Here is a 25,663-nt window from a genome sequence, read left to right on the forward strand (position 1 = left end):
AAAAAAAAAAAAAAAAAAAAAAAAATCTAAATTAGCCAAAAGAACTAGCATGTAGCTGAATCATTAGCTAAAAGGCAAATTAGCTGAAAACACTGGGTCAATGTCTAACCAAAACAGCTAGCATCAAGCTAAAATATTAACTAAACTCCAAATTAGCCTAAAAACTGAAAAAAGCCTAAATTGACCAAAACAGCTAGCATGTAGCTGAAATATTAGCTAAACTCCAAAATAGTCTAAAAAACTGGAAAAATGTCTAAGTTAACCAAAACAGCTAGCATCAAACTAAAATATTAGCTAAACTCAAATTTAGCCTAAAAACTGGGGGGAAAAAAAACAAAATTAGCCAAAACAGCTAGCATGTAGCTGAAATCTTAGCTAAATGCCAAATTAGCCCAAAAAACTGGAAAATGTCTAATTTAGGGGGCCAGGCCAAATGTGGAGGAAGCCCAGATCCGGCTGTAGTTTGGGGACCCCTGATTTAGTAGCATAAAAATTTTAGGCTATGTCTCTAATAATGTCCAATTAAAATAATGATTTTTTTTTTTTAGAAATGTACAATATTTATTCTCACTAAGTAACTGAATATTTTACTAAAAAAGAACCAATATATAGATATGTAATTATTTCAGATGACCAATTACAGCCTTACAGCTTGTTGGGGACTAAATAAGTACCTGCACAATATTAGGTATATATGGTGTATGTATTCTTGGATTCTTGTCAGCAAGTTTTATAGTTAAAATGTGAATATTTTGTGAGTCACTGAACTGCAAAGTCTCAGATTTGTGAAGATAGATAAGAAGTGAGATAACTACGAACCTGAAAAACAAAATAACACAACAAATGCTTTTTGCTGCTATAACTTAATGAAAAAAAGGAAAAAAAAACAGATGCAAGATTTAGACCTAAAACAGCAATTTTATACCCATTTTTTATCCAATTCCCATCATCCACCTGTTCATACACTCTCCCATTCATTCGCCCCTTACCACCCAAATATAACATTACAATACAACAAAAAATTATGTTAATAAAATATTAGCTAAATTCCAAATTAGCATAAAAAACTAATGAAATGCCAAATTAGCCAACATAAAAAAATTAATGAAAAAGCTCATTGTTTAAATACTAGCTAAACTTCAACATACCCTAAAATTTCTCAGTAAACTAAACTAGTCAAAAACGTTAGTTAATTACTAAAAAAGAAGCTACACTCTATATTAGCCTAGAAAAACCTCCGTAGATCACAAATTAGCCCAAAACGTTAGCATGTTAATAAAATATTAGCTAAACTCCAAATTAGCTTTAAAACCTCAGTAGATGCCAAATTCGCCAAAAAATCTAGCTTGTTGCTTAAAAACTAGCTAAACTCCAAACTAGCCTAAAATTCCTCAATACACTAAAGCACTAAATTAGTCAAAAACATTAGCCTGTTACTTAAATAGAAGCTAAATGCAAAATTAGCCTAAAAAACCTCAGTTGATAGAATGGTTAGCATGTTACTCTTACATTAGCTAAACTCCAAACTAGCATAAAAAACCTAAATAATTGCCAAATTTGCCAAAAATGAATAAATAAATGAAATATCTCATTGTTTAAATACTAGCTAAACTCCAAAATAGTCTAAAATTCTTCAGTAAACCAAATTAGTAAAAAACGTTAGCATGTTACTAAAATACAAGCTAAACTCTAAAGTAGCCTAAAAAAACTAAGTAGATACAAAATTAGCCAAAAAACCTAGCATGTTCCTAAAATATAAGGTAAACTCTTTTTTTTAATTACTATAAAAGATGAAAATATCGCCCATGAAAGTATTTAAAGGCTTGTTCCTAATCTACTTAAAAAAATTTAATTTGAAGACTCATTAATTTCCTATTGGCTATATTTTGCATTAAAAAAAAAAAAAACAACGAAGTTCATAAATATAAAAAAAGAGCAAAAATGTCCAAAACAAGCTGAACGTTTTGATACCAAGATCACTGAAATTTTTGAAAGTGTGATTGAGTTTTTACGTGCCAAAAAATGTACAGAAAGAGCAGGAGAAACACAAAAATAAAGGATAAACCTCCAGTTTAATGACTACTTTTATTAATTTGTGTAGTGTTATGCTCAAAATTTACATAATAGTTTCACTTATGATATTAATAAACTGCATCAAGAGAATTAAGTCAATTCTATGCTTTTTTTTAATCATAAAATGTGAATAAATTCTTAAATTCCGCTATTTTTCCCAAACGCACCAATCAGAAGCTGCGGTTCCAAACGCCTCATTAGCGGCTGCGGCAGCACCGTCGGTGGGCGGCGCAGCCACAGACACCGGCTTTAAGACAAACGTTGAGGGGAGGGGGGGTTAAAGTCAGTCTCCTGCGAGGCTGGGGCACGAGAGAGACACGGCGGGGTGATGCCGCAGCTCCTCTGGAGGCGATGCGGCTGCCGCAGGCACTAAAAGAAGCCACGGAGCCTATAAGAGGAGGAGGAGGAGGGGAGCACGGAGCGCCACAACACCTCCTGATGGGGAGCCGCTGATTGACAGACGCGGAGAGAAAGAGGGAGGGAAGAAAGAAAGAAAGAAAGAAAGAGCTCGTGGTGAGGAGCGTAAGGAGGAGGAGGAGGAGGAGGGGAGACAGCCGATCATCTCTGGGATTTGGTGATTGCCGGTTGCAGCGACGGAGACCCCCATCTTTGAGTCGCCGTTTGATGGATCTCCATTCAGGTAGGGTCTTTTTCCCCTGCGCCGATTCATTTCACGATACAATTTGAGGATCTGGTGGAGAGATTGGGGGAGAAGGTGATGATGGAGGAGAGTGTGCCGTAGTCCCACACAATGGAAATCACGCCGCAGAAACCAGTCTGCCTCTTTCCATCCAAAATATTTCCTTTTTTTTTTCTTGTAATAGTTGCAGTTTCACCAGGGTTGCTGCTTGATTTCGTGATGCTCTCCTCATTTTCCATCATCTCCACCTGTCTGTAACAGCTGTCAGAATCAAGGTGAGCAGATTTCCAGCCATGGCCGGACTCGTCCTCTCTCTGCTCCTGCTGTGCGGATGCCAAAGCAGGTAAACAAAAAAAAAAAATATATATATATATATATATATATATAACATCTATCCATCCAAGCCCCAACATTCAGGTCAGTGTTTCTTGCTGCAATCGGCCCCTAGAAGTTGTGCCACTTCCTTTTCACTTTTGGCAACTACCGGAGTTTCGTACATCTCTCTGTACTGCAGATGCTCTCCAGGTGATTGATCGTGCTACAGCACCGCTCAGATGTTGCATTGAAGTGTCTCACCTTCACCTGCACACTCAGAACCCGTTTGTAACTTCAAGTGCATGGTGGTGATTCCTTTGGCTTTTCGCAATCAACCCACAATTGTTTGCATTTAGATCACAGGTTTGAGGCTTAATTATCTCCACTGCTAGTCGTAAGCAGCGCTTATACTCAATAATTAATCACAAGTCCGTCCTTGATGCCGGCGCGCTAATTAATCACGATAACCGTGTCGGGTTTGACTGTTTAACCGATGCCAGAATGCTGTTTCTTCTCTTCTTTTCTCCCCCCTTCCTTCCTTCCTTTCTTGGCCAGTCTTGGCCAGTCTCCCCCCGAGACTCAGAAGGAGACGGGACCCAACGACAACAGTACGGTCTTCACCCGGATTCTGGACGGGCTTCTGGACGGATACGACAACAGGCTGCGGCCGGGGCTCGGAGGTTTGCTGAAAACTGATTCTAGTCTGAAAGGCAGAGGCCAGATTAGGATTAGGGTTAGAAAAATATTCAAATGTAGTAGTCAGTTTTCTTCGACAGCAGCAGTAGGTGAAAGCCTTCTAGTATTTAGGCATTGGTCCCCTGGACTACAGTTGGGGCAATGAAGCTTTTTTATCACCAAAGGTCTATAACCCAACCTGTCCTGTGTTGAGGTGCATAGAAATCGGCTGCGTCAACTCACGTTCAAGCGGCCGTCTATCATAACGGGAATAAACCAGAATTTTGGGCTTCTGCGTCGGGCAGATCATGTGAAGCTTTGCAAGCTCTACGTACAAATTTTCCATTCATTGATCGTGTCCTGACAGTTCAACCGGTTTAACATTTTTTAATCGCTGCAACTTTGACAAATCAGGGACTCAGATTAGGTAGTGATGTGTGCGTAGCGTTCTTTTCAAAACCCGGAAGTATCATCATGATCACGAAGGAGACGATAATAGTTGTGGTTTGTTTCCGTCTGGATTAATATGGACATTTATAGAAACAGAACTGGGAAAACAAAAAGGTCTAGAGCAGGGGTAGGGAACCCTGGTCCTCAAGAGCCGCCTTCCTGCATGTTTTCCAATATACCCTGCTCTGGCATGTTCTTATTGGCTGGACACACCTGAACCAGGTAAACAGTCATGTGTAGGGACTCAAACAATTACCTGGTTCAGGTGTGTCCAGCCAATAAGAACAAGGTATATTGGAAAACATGCAGGAAGGTGGCTCTTGAGGACCAGGGTTCCCTACCCCTGCTCTAGAGCATGGGTGCCCAAATTTGTTCCGCCAAAGGTTATCTTCTGGCCCGCCAAGTTGTGGCTGCGCAAATCACGAAATGTTTAGTTAAAACCCCTTTTCCGTTTCCTGTATGAACTCTGTGATGTTCCATAACTTTACAGCTGTAATATACTTTCGACCTCCAGGTGGCACTGCTAGCAATTTTCCCAAGTGAGTCAGCCTTGGGCTTTTTTGGTGTTAGAAATTCCCAAGAGCCTTCACGGTCACTTCCGATGCTTTTAGTGGCCTTTTTCAGTTAGCCGAGATGGAGCGACAACAGCAAACCGATAGTCATTAGACCAGCTCCAAGTCTCTCACTAGGATCTAAGTTTGCTCTTTTCTTATTCATATTCTTTATTTTCTGATTTTTATTTAATGACACCCATTAAAAATATTGTGTTCGCCCCACAGTCCAGGATCTCATTTAGATTTTGGCCCTTTGGGCAAAAAAGTCTGGGCACCCCTGGTCTAGAGCGAGATTTGTACCGCTTTGACTTTGCACGGGACTTTGGGTAATCTTAGAACCCAAGCTAATTTTTTAGCCCACCATTTACACATCTGGTCATGGGACCCCAGTTAAGCAGACTTACCTTCTGCGGAAATATAATCAAAAAATGTGATGTTTACGTATGTGGACGCAAGGTCTTAAGAGGCTTTTGTAGATGACGGACGAGCGTTAATAAAGACAAAAACACAAAAGAAGGATCTCCTCCATGCCGCTACCTGTGTGTCTGGTGTAGGACTGCCACGATTAGTTAACTAATCGACAACTAAGCAACTATTAAAATAGTCGTTAACTAATTTAATAGTTGAGTAGTCGTTGCTTCATATTACATGAAGTCGGAGAGTAGTAAAGTGGAAAGTTAAAATTACATTATGCTAGCTTTTTGGACTATTTTGGGACTTATTAAGTTTCTTTGGGTTGTTTTGGAGTTTAGCTAATATTTAAGATACATGCTAGCTATTCTGGCTAATTTAGGCTTTTTTAGCTCTTTTTAGGCTATTTTGGAGTTTGGAGTAGGTAATATTTCAGCAGCATGTTAGCTAATTTAGCTAATTTTTGTTTTTTAGGCTAATTTGAAGTTTAGCTAATTTCAGCTTCAGCAGTTTCAGCTATCAATTTCAGCTTACAACATTCATACTAGTATTATTGCAGGTAATGCTATATATCTAGTTTTTAGTTAGCTTAAAGCTAATGATGGTTAAGATGTGTGCTTAGATCCACTTTGCGCATTATCTGATAAGTCGACTAATTGAAAAAAATAATCTGTGATTAGTCAACTATTAAAATAACCGTGGCAGCACTAGTCTGGTGCTGGTCCGGTGTGAACACCAGCGGGAGAATGGGCTTTAATTAAACTGGGTAGATTGCACCACACGTAACCTTTAAGCTACATTTACACCAGACCTGTTCAAGAAACCCCTTCCAATGAAAAGTCTATATGAACGCACCGCACACATATGCACAAAATCTCATGTCACACAAGTTTTTATGTCCATTTTTGGACTGTACTTACAATACATCCATTGAACTCATGTTGAAAGTTCAACCAGTTGACCAATCAGGGACTCGGATTTGGTAGCGACAAACGGATGGCGTCCTCTATAACTCATGAAAGTGCCAAACATTTGAAAATTGATCGTGGAGGAGAAATAATTGGTCAGAATTCTATGACACCAAGTCTTTCACCTATTGGAATAGAGCTGTGAAAGAGTAATAGCCTAGAACAAGATTCATGAAATGGACAAGCGCTAGTCACAGTAGAAAAACTTGTCCATATGGATTCAAGAATGCTAGTTTCTTACATTCTTGAACATGCGTCACATTCAAGGTGTGAATGCATACAGCAATAAAAAAAAAATATTTAAAAAAAGTCAAGGCATGTCGACTGCGACCAGTTTTCTGAGGCTTTGATTCGAGCTCTTCACCCTGGCAACAGGAGACAACCTTGAGAGGCAACATTTCTATTCAAACACTTCGGTAACAGTATGACTTCTGTATTTCTTTCTTTTAAACCTCCACAAACCCTTTACCTCAGCCTCCCCCCCTCTCGCGCTCACCTTGTTGCCATGTGTATGCGGTAGTTGTCCCATAATAGTCGGGAACAAGGGCTTTTTCATATCGAAAGCCTGCACAAACACCCTGGTAACGGTTGCTACCCTTGACAAGAGGGCCTATAAATACATCCCAGAAAAGACACGGAGGCCTTCATTCAGCATTCACCGAGCTCGCTCTGAATCAGAGCGACCAATCACAGCTCTCCAGGAACAAATTGGTACACGTGAATTGGTTCACTTCCCCCTCACGATTCGGTTCAATTTTTTGGTCACGGTTTTGTTTCGGTTTGATTTATGATTTTGGGTCTTACCATGCATCAATAAAAACTAAAACAGTCAGACAAATCCTTTTTTAAAAAAATTGTTAATAACCAAGAATTATAGTAAAAAACATGACTTATACTGAGGCCTGGGGTAATGTCGTAGATAAGGGGTGTCAAAATAATTCTGGTTTAGGGGCCATATTCAACCTGTTTAATCTCAAGTGGGCCGGACCAGAAACATAATAGCAAAAAAAAACCTGTGGTCAATTTGTTATCTATAGCTTTGTTTTATTTTTTTCTTTTTATTTTTTTCTTGATCTCTTATTGTGCCAGTATTTATTTTCCTTTACTGCCCCTAGTGGCGGCATTGCCCATTGCAGCCACTTCTTTAAAAAACTCTCCACAGTCCTAAAACCAGCCAACATCAGTGCAGTAAAAAATAAGTTTGGACCATTGAGATGCTATTTACATCTATTACAATTTTTTACCTTTTTTTATCCTTTTTGTCTCTTTCCAACATAGAAAACGTCACCGAGATCAAGACGAACATTTTTGTCACCAGCTTCGGCCCCGTTTCCGACACCGAGATGGTGAGTCCGTCTCCAAACAAACCAGCAGGACGTCCATCCAGCTTCCTTTGGCTTTTGTTGTAGACGCAAACACATATTTACATTTCATGAGCTGAGTGCCACTGCTCCTGCCGCTCCATGGAAGCACGCCCATGTCCTAGTTGCGTCTTTGAAGATTGGCTCTTTTTTTTTCTCTTTTTTTGGCTCCATGGAAAGGATCTAAAATTAATGGGTTCCTGTTAAACCTTTAAGATTTAATGCGATCTGGCTTGGCCATTCCAACTTGTTCCAAATGAATCACTTCTTTATTAAAGCCGTCACTGATGAACTGCTTTTGGAAAATGCATTAAAGGTGCTCTTTAGTTCGCTCGTCCATAACCGAGGTGGACTTTGCCACAGAAGTTATCAAACTTCCTCAGCCCCTAAAGGCTTCTGCAAATTCCATTTCCATCCGGATGGTTTGTCGAGTGTTTATTTGGTAAATAATAAGTCAATTCGTTTACTTTGACCATTGAATATGAGACCCCTCCCCCTGTTCCAAGCAGGAAGTGCTGGCTATACTTCTATTGAGAAAAATACCCATTCTTTCTTTGCTACATTTTTTTTTAGCATGTTCTTGATGTGTTTTTTTCAAGTTATAAACAGACCAATCAGATGCCTCAATGAAAGCATGTGATCTCATGTACAACTTTTGAAATGTCTGATTGAGAGATTCTCCCAAACCAACAGATTCTCATTCCTAACTTGTTCAAAAATACTTACATTTGGTTAAGTTCCCTCCGCGTCAAATATTGACGTCTTAACTCGTTATTTTTTGACGTCCTGGTTGTTCCCATTAAATCCAGGGTCCCCAACTCCTGAAACATGAACCAGAACCGGTCCAGAATCAGGACTCGGAGTGTTCCAGTACCTTAACCCGGTACCAGTTTGCATCAGATAGCACGTCCATACCTGGTTTGCATTGAGCACTGTGTCTGGTACCGGGCCGGGTCCGGTACCGCGTCCAGTGCCGGGTAAGGGTTAGGGTACTGGTTCTAAGTTAGGGTACTGGTACCTGCCATGTCCTGAGGATCAGTCCGCCTGAGGTACCGCATCTGATACCATGTCCGGTACCGCGTCCTGAGGGTTGCGGACCCTTCATTTTACGAACAACCAGCATGTCAAAAAATGACACAGGAGGGTCCATAACCAAACATCAATATGTGACGACTTGGGAATGAGAATGTGTTACCCAAACTCACTTCCAACAAACTCTATCCTGATTGGCGTGAGTGGTTGCCATGGAAACGGTGACTTGGATCTATAGCTGGGCTTCCATTGACTATGAAATTGCAAAAATTGGATTTGCAATAATCAATTTGTCTAATGGAAACACGACAATTTCGAAAAAGATATTGGAAAAATACGTTTTTGCGGTTACATGGTTTCATTGAAACTGACATATTTTGCAAAGTAAACACTTTTAACCAAATCACTTGACTAACGACCGGATACCACGCTTAGGATAGGGCGGCCGCAAGAGGTCTCACAGCATCACACAGCTCATCTCCCACTTAGCTTGCCGCTCCATAGAGTGAATAAGACGCCGACATCTCCTTTGATAGACGATAATGAGCATGGCAGACAATTCAATGTACAGTTGCAAGAAAAAATATGTGAATCCTTTGGAATACTGTTTGAATTTGTCATGATCTTCATCTAAGTCACGTCACATGATAAGCACAGTCTGCTTAAGCCAATACAACTTCAACTTGGTTGAAGTTATTTCTTCCAAAGGAGGGTCAACCAGTTAATAAAATCAAATGATTCACATAATTTTTTCACCCTGCACTTTGAATTAAAGCACAATTTGGTCAATTAAAGCACAAAGACTTACATTTTTCGGGTTGTATTAGTTTAAGCGGACTGTATTTGTCTTGTGATGTGACTTAGATGAAGATTAGAACAGATTTTATGACAAATTCATGCAAAAATCAAAGTAATCTCACATGCTTTGTCTTGCAACCGAATCTGTTGTAAATTAAACTACCGTTGGTTTAGCTTATGGTTTGTGGTTTTTTTTGCATAATAATGATTTAATAGAAACAGTGTAATTGCAAACATTATTTTTTATTTTTTAGAATTTCAAAAAAGTTATTTTCAGATGTGTAACGAAGCTAGTCACAGCTTACTGGTTCCAACATGGCGGTGTTCATACCGTGAAAAAATGGCGACTGAATTGACTTCAATTAATTGGAGCTAGAAGTAAAACTTTGGTGACAGCCAGTGGCGGACTTAGCAGTTTGGGGGCCCAAGGCGAAAAATAAAATGGGGCCCCAGTGCAATAATATTAATCTGTTTTTTTTAAGCTTAGCTAGATTGTAGTTAAAGTCCCATTAGTTGTCACACACTTAGGTGTGTGAATTTGGTTCTCTGCTTTTGACCCATCCCCTGGGGGAGGGGTGAGCTGCAGACACAGCTGGGCTCGGGAACTATTTGGAGGTTTAACCCTCAAATCCAACCGTTTTAATGGTGAAAGTCAAGCAGGGAGGCTTTGGTATGACTGGATTTGAGCTCCCAACCTTCCAGTCTCAGGACGGACACTATACCTCAAGGCCATTGAGCTGGTTACTTAAAACATCAATAACTTCTTCATTGGTGTATTAGTACACAGAATCAATACAAAGATTCCAGATATTTTAAGTTTTTCAAACTTGTTCCAAAATTGAGCATGAAATCAGTTGGCTGTACATCTCGTAACGGCAGGTGAGGCAATGGTTCACCTGCCTCCCCTGACCGAACGTCCCTGGTTGAAGCTTATTTTAGCAAGGAACCACAATGATGCCAAACAACGGAAACCTTGTTACGACTTTTACTTCCTCAAGATAGTCAAGTTTGATCGTCTTCTTTACAAAAGTCAAAATCAAAGCTGCTAAACTGAGTTCAAAACCGCTTCAATCTAGGGAAGCTGAATTCTCTTCTGACTGGAATAGTCCATTGATGCAGGGGGACGGGAGAGGACAAAAGACTTTCACACAGTCAGTTTTTTGCCATTTTCAGTGATTTGAGACTGTTTTTTTTAATGACAGTTATTAAGTGTTCAGCTCAGAGTTTTGGGTAGGCAATCGCCTACCTTTGGCTAATAGTTAAGTCCACCCCTGGTGATGGCACATTCCAATTCCCAAATAAAGTCAACAACCCCTTAATTTTCCTCATTAAGGTCCACCCAACTTTCTGCTTTTTACTCAACAACATTTAGCCAAAAAATTAAGAATAAAAGGGACAAATGACGCGATTTAACCAGTAGCATTCAAAATGTTCCAGTATCCACACAAAAACTGCTTTCAACCCTTCATTTTACTTTCAGGAATACACCATCGACGTGTTCTTCCGTCAGAGCTGGAAGGACGAGCGTCTTTGCTTCAAAGGGCCCATGGAGATGCTGCCGTTGAACAACCTGCTGGCCAGCAACATCTGGACCCCCGACACCTTCTTCCTCAACGGCAAGAAGTCGATTGCGCACAACATGACCACGCCCAATAAGCTGCTGAGGCTGAAGGATGACGGCACGCTGCTGTACACCATGAGGTAGGCCTCACTTTAAAGAAAAAAAACCCAAGTTGGATGAAACGTCTTTGATGAATTATAAAGTTAGATTAGTTTGAACCTTTTTTTCCTGTTACAGAACGGTACAAAAGTTCAAGATGCAAACACAAAGGAATTGAGAGAATTCAAAACCTTGAAAATGCGGTTGGGTTTGTTGGAGAACAGTGGCACCTAGTGGTCAAACCGCCGCACTTCTTTACAAAAAATATACTTTTTATTAAATATTTCTTATAAAATATATCTAAAACGAGACAATATTTTTTTACAAATGTACTAAAAACAAGGTATTCCATTTAAGGAAAGAGTTTATCCAACGCGACAGTCTAAAAAAAAGCCTTTGAATATCTTTTTTTATCAGCTTTATAACCACGCTGCAGATGTCGGCACGCTCTCCTCTCTAATCGGTTACAGCTCGCCGACCTTTAACCTCGAGGTTTAACCGTTGAGGGATTGTGTGCAGCTGGGGGTTGTATAGAAATCTCTACATGAATGCAAAAAAAATAAATAAAAAATTCCCATCTGATTGTGTGTTTGTGGGACACAAAGAGAGTAGGCGAGACAGCTCCAGCTCCAGTGGTCTAAAAATGGAGTCTGTTATAGAGCGGCGCTGCTTCCAGTCGTCTCATTGTTACGGCATCATTACCGGCACGGCTCATAACCGCAGACAACACACACACACACACACACACTGGCCATCTGGGTGCTTATAGAGATCCACTGTGAACGACTGACACTGGATATTCTCACACGTTGTCTTGGGCTGGGTGCGTTTGGTTTTGTCAAAGCTGAACTGTGGAACAAACGGCGTTGTGATTAAAGCTGTAAATGTCAGGTTTGAATTATTGCTTACAAGGTGGTGATTAATCTTCCGATGATATTAAATGACCGCATAAAAACTTCAGGTTCTAACTCTAATATCATTATACTAAAGGTCCAGGAACACTATCTAGAACAGGCGGCGGCAACCTTTAACAGTAAAAGAGCCATTAGGGCTCGATTTCTACTGATCAAATCCTAGAAGGAGCCGTGTATAGTTTCACTTTAGCCTTTAAGAAATTTGGATTTTCATTCATGACCTTCTTTTTTAATAATAAATATGAATTATGTCTATTTTTTGGCACGAACAAAAACAAAAATATAAAAAGAACCTAGCATTTCTCAAATTTTTTTTTTTACTTTTTTTCAAAATAAAAGATGTTCTGTGCCAAACAGGATGATATTACTGCAGCTCTGGACAGCTAGTAACCAATGTTGTGTAGGATAAGATAATATGTGCTTTGAACTCATAAAAGATCAAACTTTTTTACCAAAGTTTTGCTTTGCATATAAAATCTGTGCATTCTGGAGGTAGTGTTGAGTAATCAAAACGCCTTCAGGTCAACAGTCATGTAAAAACCTACATAGTTAATCTTCTTTTTGCACCTTAGTCATCAATTTATAAATTTATTTAATCTAAATCAAATAAATTCTGATTCTCACTTTAAAAATTGCTATTTTATTTTTCTTGTTTTTTTTCCCTGTTTGTCCTCAGCAGTCTTACACTGCTGGGTTTTGTTATTTTAGTTTGGGGTAGTCTTAGTTTGTGGGCTTTGTTTGTTTGTTTTCTTTAGGTAGTTTTGGTTAGGCAGCCCTTAGCAGGGAGCTGCTGACTCTGATGATCAACATGGCTGGGTTATCAGTAGTCTTCCTGACTTATTTTATGTTTGGCCAAAGAGCCACCATGGAGAGATAAAAGAGAACATGTGGATCTGGAGCCACAGGTTGTAGATTCCTGGTCTAGGGTCATGCTAAGGTATGATACCTTTTTTATCCATGCAGCAGCTCTAACCTGGAGTCTAGGTGTTTTTATTTGAAAAACAGGCAGAAACCGTTGTCTGTCTGCCATGGGACTGCATTTTAAAATATGATAAAAGAGAAGAAATCTGTCTTGTGCTTACGGACTATTATCTGAATTAACCCTAGAACACTTTCTCTATAAAAAGTTACACCATCACTTTTGCAAGGTAATTTTACCCGATATAATATATCCTATAAAAAGTATTTCTCATAAGAAATAGATAAAATTATGACAATGCAGGATATATAAGGGAGGTTTTCTTTTATTTTCAACTGTGGTTTATGTACCAAAATGGAAAAAAAAACATAGGAAGATCCTAAAAATATGCTAATAAAAATCGAATTTGAGAACAAAAAATTCTTTAAAAAAAAAATGGTACTGGAGACTTGGATTTTGATTATCCTTAATAATGTTTTATTTTCCCTGTGATTCTAGTGTCTCCCCATAGATAGTATTCTACAGATCCATTGTCGTAGTGCAGAAAGTTGTTAGTATTCATGTACTGGTGGAATATTTGCTGTTTTTCTTGATGTTCGTGTGCATTTTCAGAGTCAGTCATTTTTCCAACACCACATAAATGCAGCATTTCTCTAAGTTTACGTTTTTCCCTGAAGACGATCAACCCATTGGTGAAATTGGCTCTAAACTGATTTGCTGTTTTGAAATAAAAACACCAAAATCTTCAGTTTTAAATTGTATATATTTGTTTTCAATCAAAATTAAAATAGGTTTTCATCCAGATTCCTTTGTATTTCTTTTTTCTCAATGAGGTAGTCTGGCCCTTCTAACAAATTTTAGAACCCTTTTTCGCCCACAAGTCAAAGATTTCGCCCACCCCTGGCCTACACCATGATATTCTTAAGTCTTTCAGAGTACAGAAATACTATATCTGTATATATGATAATATATTACCTTTGGCACACTTATTAATTCATTATTTATGAAATATGAGTTATATTTGAGAACCATTTTTCTACCCGGAAGTGAGATGATTCAATCTCTGATGCACCGCCGTTTTATGACGTCATTCTAGAGTCGACCTCAACAGAGTTTCTACGTATCGTCCACAAAAACAAACATCATGCAAGATGAATGCGCAAATTTTGCATATAAAACAAAAGAGTTTTGCCCATCTCCGCTAACTAGCAGCACAAACTCTTCTTGGAAGGGGCTGTTCTCAATTTGTGATGTCACACTGTGAGGACCCACCCATTTCTGTGAGTTCGGAGGGGCTGGTGTAGAGGAATACTCAGATGTGTGTATGGATTAAAATACCACTTTGGGGTTTGTTATAGTGAGGAATGAATATTATAAAACACTTGAAACCTCCAAAAGAGTTGGTTTTGTATGATATAAGCCATTTAATTAATGCACTAATAACATTTTGTTCAACTAAATTTTACCTAATGTTCAAAACTCTACCAAATGTCCTAATTAAATTCTATTTAATGTGCTAAATTGTACTTAACCCTTTCAAGTATGGAGGTCATTAGAGTGTACAGAATGCTTTGATAACAAATATGATATATACTATAAGATATTAAGCAAAGACAAGAAGCTCAGTTCAAAGACCAGTTATACCTATGGATAAATATATCTTTATAGAATGTAAAGATATAAGTTTTTGTTTCTAAAAAAAATCATTCTGTATGCCTAAAGATTAAAAAAAACACTTTTTATTACAATTCATTACTACATTTCACCTAATACATTAACTAAGCTTTACTTAACTCTAACTAAATTATACTTTATGCACCCACTAAATTGTACTAAATTCAATCCCTAACTAATGCACTAACTAGAGTTTGGTTAATGCAATCACTTAACTAACTAATGCACTAACCTTGTAATGCTCTCCTAAAGCAACAACTAAAGACTGTAATCAAAGAACAGCCCCAGCGGAGAAAGGGGTTTCAATACAAATCATAGACAAACTCAGGCTCCATGCATGTATGAGTCGGATATAGACGTATAGACTCATGTGAATTTCTTTAGAAATGTAACTTCTTTTCAGCTTCAGCCAGACAACTTTGCCTTTGTGGCTCAGTACATCTAATATCTGACTCACACTATACGCTTCCTGATGAACCCGACACTCGAACAACAGTCTGTTCACCGGGAAGAAATCTGAAGGTTAGATATTCTAAAGCAGAGGTGTCAAACTCAATCGCATAGGGGGTCAATATCTAAAACACACCTTAGGTCGTGGGCTGAGCAGGATAAATACCTATTGAACATTCTAAAACTAAACTAACCTTAAAACTGTAACTTTTTAACATAATTATGAACTTGATATATAGCATTACCTGTGATAATGCTAGTGAGAATGCTGTAAGCTGAATTTGTCCGCTGAAGATGCTGGTGCTTATAGCTGAAAATGCTGAAGCTGATAGCCAACAAAAATATTTTCTAAATGCCAAATTAGACAAAACAGCTAGCTTGTAGCTGAAATATTAGATGACAAATCAGCCTAAAATTAGCCTAAAATTAGCCTAAAATTAGCCTAAAATTAGCCTAAAAGAATCCTTAGGTTAGCCAAAACAGCTAGCTTGTAGCTGAAAATCTATATTTCATAACAAACCTTTAAATCCTTGATTTAGACTCTTGACATAAATAAAAACTGTAAATACGTTTTTATTTTCTAACGTGTGTTCGCTCAGTTTGATGTAATGACAGCAAGTTTACAAAAAGCATTTTGAAAGATACAAAATCAAGGTGTGAAACTTCTCTACTGAGTTCCCAATAAGTTTCATGAGCTGTGAGGGCTCAAAGCTTTTCTGTTTTTTTTTGTTTTTTATCTAAAGTTCTTTCTTGGTTTTCCTGCACAACCGGGTTAGTTGTTCTAATGGAATTGTGTGGTTTCTGTTCTGCTAATGCTACGGTCATAAATACAACGTCTACTACACGATGAGGAGGCATCAATAGAGTCTTCAAGATTTTTTTTTTTTCATTGTTGGCATGGTTATGAATGTAAACAGGTGTCAGGGATGTGGCATTATAAAATCGGGCGACCACACAGGGCGGTGGCAGCCAGATTGCCAGTTGACAGCAGCTCTGACTGAACTGTGTATTAATGTCTCCCAACATTTACCGCCTGCAGCCATCCATACGCTATGAAGACATATAAGGAGCGGCCTGTTCCGCCCAACACATTATAATCTTGTCAATTTACACATTTTCAGACAACATGTCTCCCTAGAAAGGACACTGTTCTTTCTTCTTCGTATTCTTTTCAACATCAACCGCAATTGGTCAATACACACACAGGTATCTGAGTGGTTGGTTGTGTTGCTACCGATGTCATGTCCCCATTTGGCTAGAATTGCCAGACTGATATCTGGTCATCGCCGGGCCCCCACATCAACAGCCCTCGCTGAGTGCCTGCTTTGTTATTGTACAACTTCTAATAATTGGACAGTGGCAGTGGGGCAGCAGCCCTGTGGCAGGGGCTCAGTCTGATGTTTTGTCTCAAGATGCACATAAAAGTGACACTAAGATGCTCTGGTTTTGACACAATTTGAGGATTTTGCTCTCTTTCGATTCCTTTTGATAGTAGGGCGAGGATACTTGAATAATTAGAACACGTCTTAATCGCCCACAGCCTCGTTCTCATTTATTTATTCCCCCTCTCACTGAAAAACCTTGAGCTCCTTCGGCAGGATAGCACACTTCGGATGGCAACCAGAAGCAGAGAGCGGCGCCGGAAGCAAGAAAATGGCTTCTTGTCCCACTTCGTTATGCTCCTTTCACCTTATTGATTTAATTAGCAAAACCTGCTGCGGCGCATGCACGCCACACACAGCAGGAGGCGTCGGGGCTTAATAAAAACAAGTCCCAAGTGGATTTTGTGTCATCCTAGGCAACCAGGTAATTAGGAGCCGGGTTTGAGTCCAGTTAATTAAAAATAAATTCTGTAACCAATAGTGAGGCATGCCTTAATGAGTAAAGGAGAAAACAAAGCCTTTCATTTAGCAGATATTTGTGCCGCATCACCAGAACTCTGTGTTCATCCTCATGTAAAGAGCAGGAATACCCACAGGGACTAGATTCAATCTAGGACAGAAGGCTGGAGGAAACAAAGGACCTTATATGAAGTTTGTATGGCTTAGATAAATGACTACTTTAGTTTTAGATCTTTAAGAGCTAACTAAAGTAATCAGACCCTTGTTTAGTTCAAAAGTTATTTAAAATAACTAACCAGAGTTCTGGTTTCTGGAATAAAAACACTAAATGATCACTAGGTGGTGGTATTATCACAAAAAAAAGACATTTTTTGAACCAAAATTGGCCTTTATTGCCCAAATCACCAAAATTTGACCAATAAAATGCAGGTTTTGACCAACTTTTTTCTGTGTTTTGTGTGTTCCTCATCAGACTGACCATCTCAGCCGAGTGCCCCATGCAGCTGGAGGACTTTCCCATGGACGCTCACGCCTGCCCGCTCAAGTTTGGCAGCTGTGAGTGAAATCCCCCGCCGTGAACGTCCACAACCTCGTTACAATGTCCTCTAATCTCGTTATACCAGGGCGTCACCGCACTTGATACAGCAAGTTAGACACTTTATAGAAATATAGTCAACAAAAATGGGGAAAAAGCCATAAAAGTGAGTCCTTTTGATTTATTATATAGCATCAGTTCACAAGTGACGTCATGGTAACCCTTATAAATCCACACTCCCACTTGAAAATGTGTCAGTTTTGAAAATTTTGAAAAAAAACCCCACTTATTTATGATTTTTATCTCCTTTTCCTTCTTTTTAAGTGAACACATTTTTAAATTTAAAGTAAAATTAAGTCTATGTGAAGTCAGGTGGAAAAATAAATTATATTAATGTTCCATTAACTGACAACAAATGAGATTTATTAGTCCAAATGTACGTTTTTGTCAATAAAAGTAGAATAGAAACAAAACATGGCTGCCATCACGATCACTTAAAGAACTTGTTTTTCTAGAACAGGGGTCGGCAACCAATCCAGCTCATTATTTAATTATTAGCTGAACTCCAAATTAGCATAAAATTCTTCAGTAAATTAAATCAACCAACAATGTTAGCTTGTTGCTAAAGGAAAAGCTAAACTCTAAATAGTATTAAAACTCCAGTAGATAACAAATTAACCAAAAATGTTAGCATATATTGATAAAATATTAGCTAAACTCCAAATTAGCATAAAAACTCATTTGAGGCCAAATTAGCCTAAAAAGCTAGCTTGTTGTTCAATTAGCTGAACTCCAAAATAGCCTCAAATTCCTCAGTAAACTAAATTAGTCAAAAATGTTAGCATGTGGCTAAAATAGAAGCTAAATTCTAAAATATCCCAAAGAAACTACAGTAGATAACAAATTAGCTGAAAACATCTGGATTTTTTTTTTTTTTTTAATAAAACATTACTTAAACTCCAGATTAGCCTAAAACATCCAGTGGATAATAAAACTAGCTAAAAACGTTAGCATGTTGCTAAAATAGAAGCTGAACTCTAATTTTTTTGAAAATTACTATTATTTTATCTTTCTTCACCCAGAGAGCCACCATAGACTGATAAAAAAAGAGTCACATGTGGCTCTGGAGCAGACCTCTGTTCTAGATTAATTTTTGTCGAAAATTCATCCTAAATTTGTGTCAGGTTCTATCTAAAATTTAAGTTTTTCTTAATTAACCATTTAAAAAGACTTTAGAAATATCCCTTTCTATGTTTTGCCAACAACATCTTTCATTTTTATATTTATGTTCATTTTTATACAAAACATAACAAGTAAATGAAATAGAAAAAACTATAACAAACAGGAAAAAGAGAACACCAGCAAGAAAAGATAACAGACAAACTAATATATATAAAAATCAGAAAAAAAAAACAAAACGTATCCATACGCATATATATTAATTAATCCATAGCACTAAATCATTAGTTGTTACTTGAGAACTACTAATAAATGTATTGCCACTTTTTTCTTTAAAAACTTTTAGAATATACATGTATATATATTTTATATTTTTGATTCTTTTGGGTGGAGGCCTTGAATAAGCCATTTAGGCTTTTTGCCTCTCCCTGCTTTGCACTTGATATTTTTTTTTTAATGAATCCTCATTATTTATTTTTTTTGTGCTAAACAACAAACAAACAAAAAAAACAATTATCACATCTAAACTAGCGATTATTTCAGTGAAAACTTTTATAAAGACTAAAACCAACGGTTACAGAGTCTGAACGTCTTTACAAAAGATTTCTAATTTCAATTTTTATTTTCTAATGTTTAAAGGTTTTCAGTACATGACTGGATATTTGGGTCTTTTCTTTAAAAAAATAATAATAATAATTTTGTGCAGTTTGGATATATCTACTAACAACAATCTTGTGAGATTTAAAGTAGTAAAAATGTAATTAAAATAAAGTTAAATCTCTTGGAGTTACTGGAAAAAATACATAAATTAGAAGTTAGGTTTTTGAAATCTTTATTTATTTTCTTCTGCTACAACCATTAGTTAATTAAAAAGATTCTAAACTAGTGTACATTTCCTAATGCTCTTTGTTTTATCTCAAATTTCCTGCAACTTCAGTGGAACTCTTTTGCCTCATTAGCCTAGAATACAACTTTTTCTTTCCGCTTGCGGTTCCTGGAGTTGTTTTTTTTCCCTGAGAACAGAGCCATGCAAACAATAACCATTAACTTGTTTTCATTTCACTAATGTAAATGTTGAATAAATCATGAACCGTCGAACAGTTTCGTGATGAATAGTCGAGGTTTTTCTGAAGGGAAAACTTGGAGATAATCACTGGAATTATTCAGGACAATCTGGACTTCACTAAATAATGTTGGCCCACTTTTATGACAAACAGATCAAGTTGGGATTCTTTGGAAACAGTTCTCCTGTAGCGAGCAAGAATTAAGAGACAGCAAAGAGAAAATGACGATCTGCTTTCACTGGAAAATATACACTGGAGAGTTTGGAGAAAGCATTTTAATTCTAAGTTTAACTATGGTTAATTGTAAAAAGTTAAATTATCCAAAGTAGTTAAGGCTATTAGAAATTATTTTAAATTGGAACAAGAATAAAGGTCTGATACTATGTTCACACTGGGCTCAGAAACGCATGTTAAAGCGACCAATTCCAATGAAAAATCGATGTAAATGTGCGTATATCCACATTTTGGGTTTCAAAATCTGACGATTGCTTCATAAAGTTTTTAAGTCTGCTTTAACTACAAAAAGGGCAGCCGTTGATCTTGAACGCTCATTGCAAGTTAAACCAGTTGACCTTTGACCAATCAGGGACCTGGCTTGTATGGGTAGCATTCTTTTCAAAACACAAAAATATCAACCATTGGAAAAGTGATCATGGAGGACAAATGAATAATTGCAGTTTGAGCTCTGTTGGAATTATAGGATGCCAAGTCTTTCATATATCGGAATAGAGCTGTGGCAGAAAAAGCCTGGAGCAAGATTGGTAAGATTTGCACCAATTTGGCATTTCGTACCACGTATCTCCCAACTGTGAGTCCATGCGCTAGTATCAGGTAGTTCTGGTCCAGTGTGAACACGGTATGCTAAAAGTTTGTTCAAGAATGCTCATTTAGGACGTTCTTGAGCATGAATCACACACTCTGTGAGTACTGTGTGTAGTAGGGCTGTGTATTAGCAAGAGTCTGCCAGTACGATACGTATCCCAATACAAGTCTCACGATACAATATGTATCTCTAGTCTCTAGAAATATCACGATACAATATGTATCGTGATATTTCTAGAGACTCTACCAGAACAAAGGAAATTATCAATTTCTCCTTCATGATTATGTTTATAACGGTTGGTACTTCTGTGTTATCAATACTAAATCTGACTCCCTGATTGGTCCAGCGTCGTCATGATAGGATGAAGCGATTCAACTGGCTGACCTTAAAGTGCGCAATCAATGATTACCTGTTTTGGTACATAGATCCTGCTATCGGACTTAAAGACCCACTCAAATGAAAATCATACTTTTTGCGTTTCTAACATGTTCTTGTAGCATTTTTCTCATAGTTCATGTTGGACCTATATAAAAGAATTTACGATTAAAACTCTGTTTCTGAGTATTTCTCAATTCAAATCAGATGAAAATCAGAAGCTTGAACAATGCTTTGACTAATGATGCAGGTACAGAAATAGGGTTGCTAAAGTCTACCTTTTTGTTTCCAATTGTAGACAAATATATGATTAACATCTATATTTTCTTTGAAAACTGTACGCCATCCATTGTTTTGCTAAGCTAATACTAGCTTAGGGTTGTGAGAGGCTGTAAACTAGCGTGAGAGACTAAACAAAGGTTTGATCGGATGTTCCGACCCATAACCAATAACCCTATTTCTAATGAGCTGCGGAAAATATGTCTTAAAAAAACAAAACAGGCTTTTTCATTTTAGTTCAAAACTGCATAGTCATAATTAAAAAACCACTGGGAACGATTTTAAAATAAAAAAAATATATAGTTGGAACAGGACTTTTGACGTGTGATTACAGGGACTTTTGATTGAAAGTGTCCTTGTAAAGACAAATCGACAGTGTGTTGTTAGCTTAGATGCCCGCAAGATTTCCAAACAATCTACTTTCTAATTGTCTAGTTTCTTAATTTTAGGCCATCTGGCTCCACACTTATGTCTTGAACAGTACTGTTGGCGCTTTCCACAGGGCAAAAGTTTTGAGGGAGTAGGCACTACGAACTGTTGCTCTGACCATGATCGTATAAAAAATAGGCATGGGTTCTTTAGGCTTTTGTATTTCCTGTGGGACACCTCTACGCCACGTATCGGTTTGCCCATTTCTCCCCTCATATCCCTTTGTTAGGACAGTTAAGGCATAAGATACATCCAGAAAATCCATGACTAACCCTTCACTAATGGTGGTGTTGCTTTAGGATCCCTATGACTAGCTTTCCTGCAACTCATATGACCAACAATTCTGAACCCATCATCGTCATCGTGAACGAAACCAGCAGAGAAACATCAAGGTGACATTTTAAGACCAAATCTGGTCAAACTCCACACCTAAGGAGTCTGCCGGGCTAAAAGGATGACGCTCTTATCCCCAGGTTTTAGAGAGATACGGTCCGCCCACGCTCACTATGCTAGATTACACATCCGACTACAATCCAATTACACTGCCCAGAGCTACCGGGCATTCCCATGGTCAAGGCTAACCTAATCAGCACAATCAGTTCAATGTCCACAATAGGAATCATTTATGAATGACAATTCCAAACAGTGTTTTTATTTATTTATTTTTTTTAAATCAGACTGTTTTTCGATTATTGCCCACCTTGGTGAAAGACAAGCGGACTAATCATACACGTAAAGCTCAGAGGTCTGCTCTGAGGTCAGTCCAGGCAAAGAGTCGCTAATCCCTGATCTTACTCTACTTCAAGCCTTCCCTGATCTGCACTGAAAGGTCAAGTAATTATCTGACACTATTTCTCATATATATATATTAGTTGGAGAAAACCTGTTATAATTGCTTTTAGAGTTTATTCATTGTTCTTCAAACACACTTCTAGGCTCTCTTAATGTATCCCCTGTGTATGGCAGAGTATTGATCCAGGTAAGGCAATTGTTCTGATTGCTTATGAAGAATTCAAGCTGCACAAAACGACTCTTGAGTGTCTGACGGATGGTCACCGAGATCCATTCCAAATTCAAAAGAGAAGAAGTCCAATGATTTATTTTATAGTCTTTTAACTCAGTCTAAATTATGAATTGTTTCTTATGACGAAGACGTGCGTTTAAAGAAAAGTCCTAACTAGGGATTTTCATAAAATTGTTACAAATTTGATCTTTGTTGGTTTTAAATTTGAGTTTAAAGAGACAGTTTGGAATCTAGTATCAGAAAACTATCTGAAAACAATTGTTGTTAGTTTGTACCCAGTTTTCCTGACTGGTAAAAAAAACTGGGGTTTTCCTAAGGCTGAGCAGTCTCAATCATAGCTACCATTGAGGGTAGATATGGGCTGTCTTCAAGAGAAAAATGGACCTAGGTGGTCTACAGAAAGTTTTAGGGCCGTAGACCACTTGGTGAGCCCATGGAGCTGAAATATTCATATTAGGGCTGTGAAAGTTGGATGCGATTAATTAAAAAGAATTAACGCATTAATATTTATTAACGCAAATTAATCCCACCTCATAAAGCAGCCGTCCTATGCTCTGTCTCTCTGAATAAGGCTTCCATGGCGTGCGTTAAAACACTTCACCAGGCATTATCCCACGTATACAGTGGATATTTATAAAAGAAGTAAATATTTAAGTGGTTTTTAGTATTTTAATCATGTTTTTTTTTTTTTATTTAGATCGCTTTTTCACAAAAATCGGACAATTTGATCCATGGTTGTCATGACAACGCATCGCTGAGCCTCAACTCTCTTGAAGTATTACTGCAGACATAAAAGTCTGCTTGTCTTACTGTTGATATGTTTCGAACACAAATCTCATTTCTGAGTTAACACTTAATAAATGAAAAAAATTAAGACAGTAAAAATGAAAGAAAAAATTTCTCTTTGGTCTGTTTTTGTTCAAAAAACACATTTTGTCATATAAAAGATACCTAGATAAACAGTGTAATTAATCGTGATTAATCACAACACAAAAGTTTGATTAATCTGAATATATTTTTTAATCGATTGACAGCACTAATTAAAAATAAATGTGTTTTGTGTGATTTAATGTTGTGATTATTCGCAGATAAGTGTTTGCCAAAAAATTGTGATTAATCGCGATTAATTTTTCCCCAGGTATGCGATTAATTAGTTACATTTTTTCAATCGATTTCTAGCCGTAATTCATATACATTTTTTTCTATGTGTATACTGTGGGTGACAGGTCCTAGGGAACACTTTAGCCTGGTTTCCACTGAGCGGTCCAGTACGATATGGTACGATCGTGGTGTAAACCGCTAGCACGTCATTGTAGTGCGACGACTATTGCTTTACTTTTTGTACATTGTGTATAGTAGAAATGTAAGGTTGTTTGAAAGAAATCAATCAGAGGAATGAATTGTGACCAAAACAGGAAACCGAAAAAACGGAATGCTTACAAATGTTGAAAACGTTAGCTTAAATGAGCGCTATGTTGGTACTTTAAAGTGTCGTCATCACTTTCTGCCAATCAATGGGTGGCTATTATGACTCCACCCCAACTGTTGTGTTCCACTTTTCAATGGACCTACAACCGATGGGGCCCCCCAAGAGGTACTGTTTAATGGGTCCATTTTACAGTGGAAGTACTCAAAATACTAGACAATACCATACCGTACTGCTCAGTGGAAACGCGTAAGGGTAAGTAACAACGAAGTAGGTGAGACCCACGTGCATCGTATAGATTTTTCTCCTTGACTGTAAGAAATGAGGAAATTTAACAATCAGAGTGTGGTTTGTGTGGACACTGACCTATCACCTGTTCACTCCATGGATGCAGCCAGTACTCATACACTAGTAGAGGGGTAGGAGACCCTGGTCCTCGAGAGCCGCCTTCCTGCATGTTTTCCAATTTAACCTGCTCAGGCATGTTCTTATTGGCTGGACACACCTGAACCAGTCCCCACTCATGACTGATTACCTGGTTCTCAAAGACCAGGGTTCCCTACCCCTGCACTAGTACGTAGTGTTAGGAGACCGTACAATAGTATCACCCATACATCAGTGCTTACAACTTCTAATATCCTTACAAATACTTCACGATTCATTTACCACTTGCAGGACAATGGTACGTTCCATTTCCGTGAAGTCCCTTGAGGTAACTCAAAGAAACAACCCTCCATAGGTCCAGACGAACCAACAACCTGCAGCACCCGTACATACGATTCACTTCAATCCATCCTTGTTAGGAATCAGTAGAGCTCTATAAAAACACATCATTATACTTTTTGATAAACAACCTTTTGTGCTAATGACTATAAGTGATCCATTTCTCCTAGAAAATGTTTGTCAGACTAATAGGCTTATTTGAATTAAAAGGTTGGCACTATACAAGTCCTTAGTTGTATATTTATTTCAAAGTCTCAGTAGATGAAAGTACTTGGCTTTGATTGTTAGTAACTTTACGGCAGCTGTTGCGTGGTGATATCTGGACTCCATTCCTCTGAATCCCCTTGCCTCACATGAGAGACAACGGAAGCAAAGCATTTTGAGAAATTGGCAAAGACGCTGGTTCTGCCTTCCAAAGTCTTCAGCTCTTTGTCTGCATAATGACTTTCACCAATAATCCCCCGTTGCAATCTACCCACCTATTAGTACTCTGGCCTTTGGCCTGTCAGCGGCTAAATTTATACTCTGCCCACAGTGTTCAGCAACAAGCAAGCAGCCAAGTGAGCACCCAGAATGGACGCACCCGGGTTAAGATGGTATCTACCAGCTAGAATAAAGCCAGGCGGGGCTTGTTGCGTAAGAACAAAGCAAGATTTAGTCTTTGTGACACTTAAAGATGCTCCAATTGTCTATTATTGTTGCCATAGTAACATCTTTTTCTGATTTATAGAAGTATGTAAGGGAATTTCACCATCATTTGCATATGCCCCGCCCACTTCCATTGTACAGGAACATTATTAGACATTCAGCTTTGATTTAATTTAATTTAATTTAATTTAATTCAATTTAGTTTAATTCAATTTAATTTAATTTAATTTAATTTAATTTAATTTAATTTAATTTAATTTAATTCAATTTAGTTGGATTGGATTGGAATCTATTCAATTGGATAGGATAGGATAGGATAGGATAGGATTGGATAGGATAGGATAGGATAGGATAGGATAGGATAGGATAGGATAGGATAGGATAGGATTCTATTCCATTGGATAGGATAGGATATGATAGGAT

General features: G+C 37.9%; 1 protein-coding gene across 1 annotated transcript in view; it reads left to right on the top strand.

Annotated features, from left to right (window-relative positions):
* The first annotated feature begins 1,769 nt into the window (after positions 1–1,769).
* The window catches only part of LOC112160023 (gamma-aminobutyric acid receptor subunit alpha-5), a 41,438-nt gene continuing 17,544 nt past the window's right edge, over positions 1,770–25,663 (top strand). The window contains exons 1-6 of the mRNA XM_024294331.2: positions 1,770–2,713; positions 2,975–3,056; positions 3,584–3,708; positions 7,365–7,432; positions 10,758–10,978; positions 17,208–17,290. Of these exons, the coding sequence (XP_024150099.1) occupies positions 2,698–2,713; positions 2,975–3,056; positions 3,584–3,708; positions 7,365–7,432; positions 10,758–10,978; positions 17,208–17,290 (595 nt within the window). The 5' untranslated portion in view covers positions 1,770–2,697. The remainder of the gene's footprint in view (positions 2,714–2,974; positions 3,057–3,583; positions 3,709–7,364; positions 7,433–10,757; positions 10,979–17,207; positions 17,291–25,663) is intronic.

The sequence above is a fragment of the Oryzias melastigma genome, linkage group LG2 (genome assembly GCF_002922805.2).
Source record: "Oryzias melastigma strain HK-1 linkage group LG2, ASM292280v2, whole genome shotgun sequence".
Taxonomy (NCBI): Eukaryota; Metazoa; Chordata; class Actinopteri; order Beloniformes; family Adrianichthyidae; genus Oryzias; species Oryzias melastigma.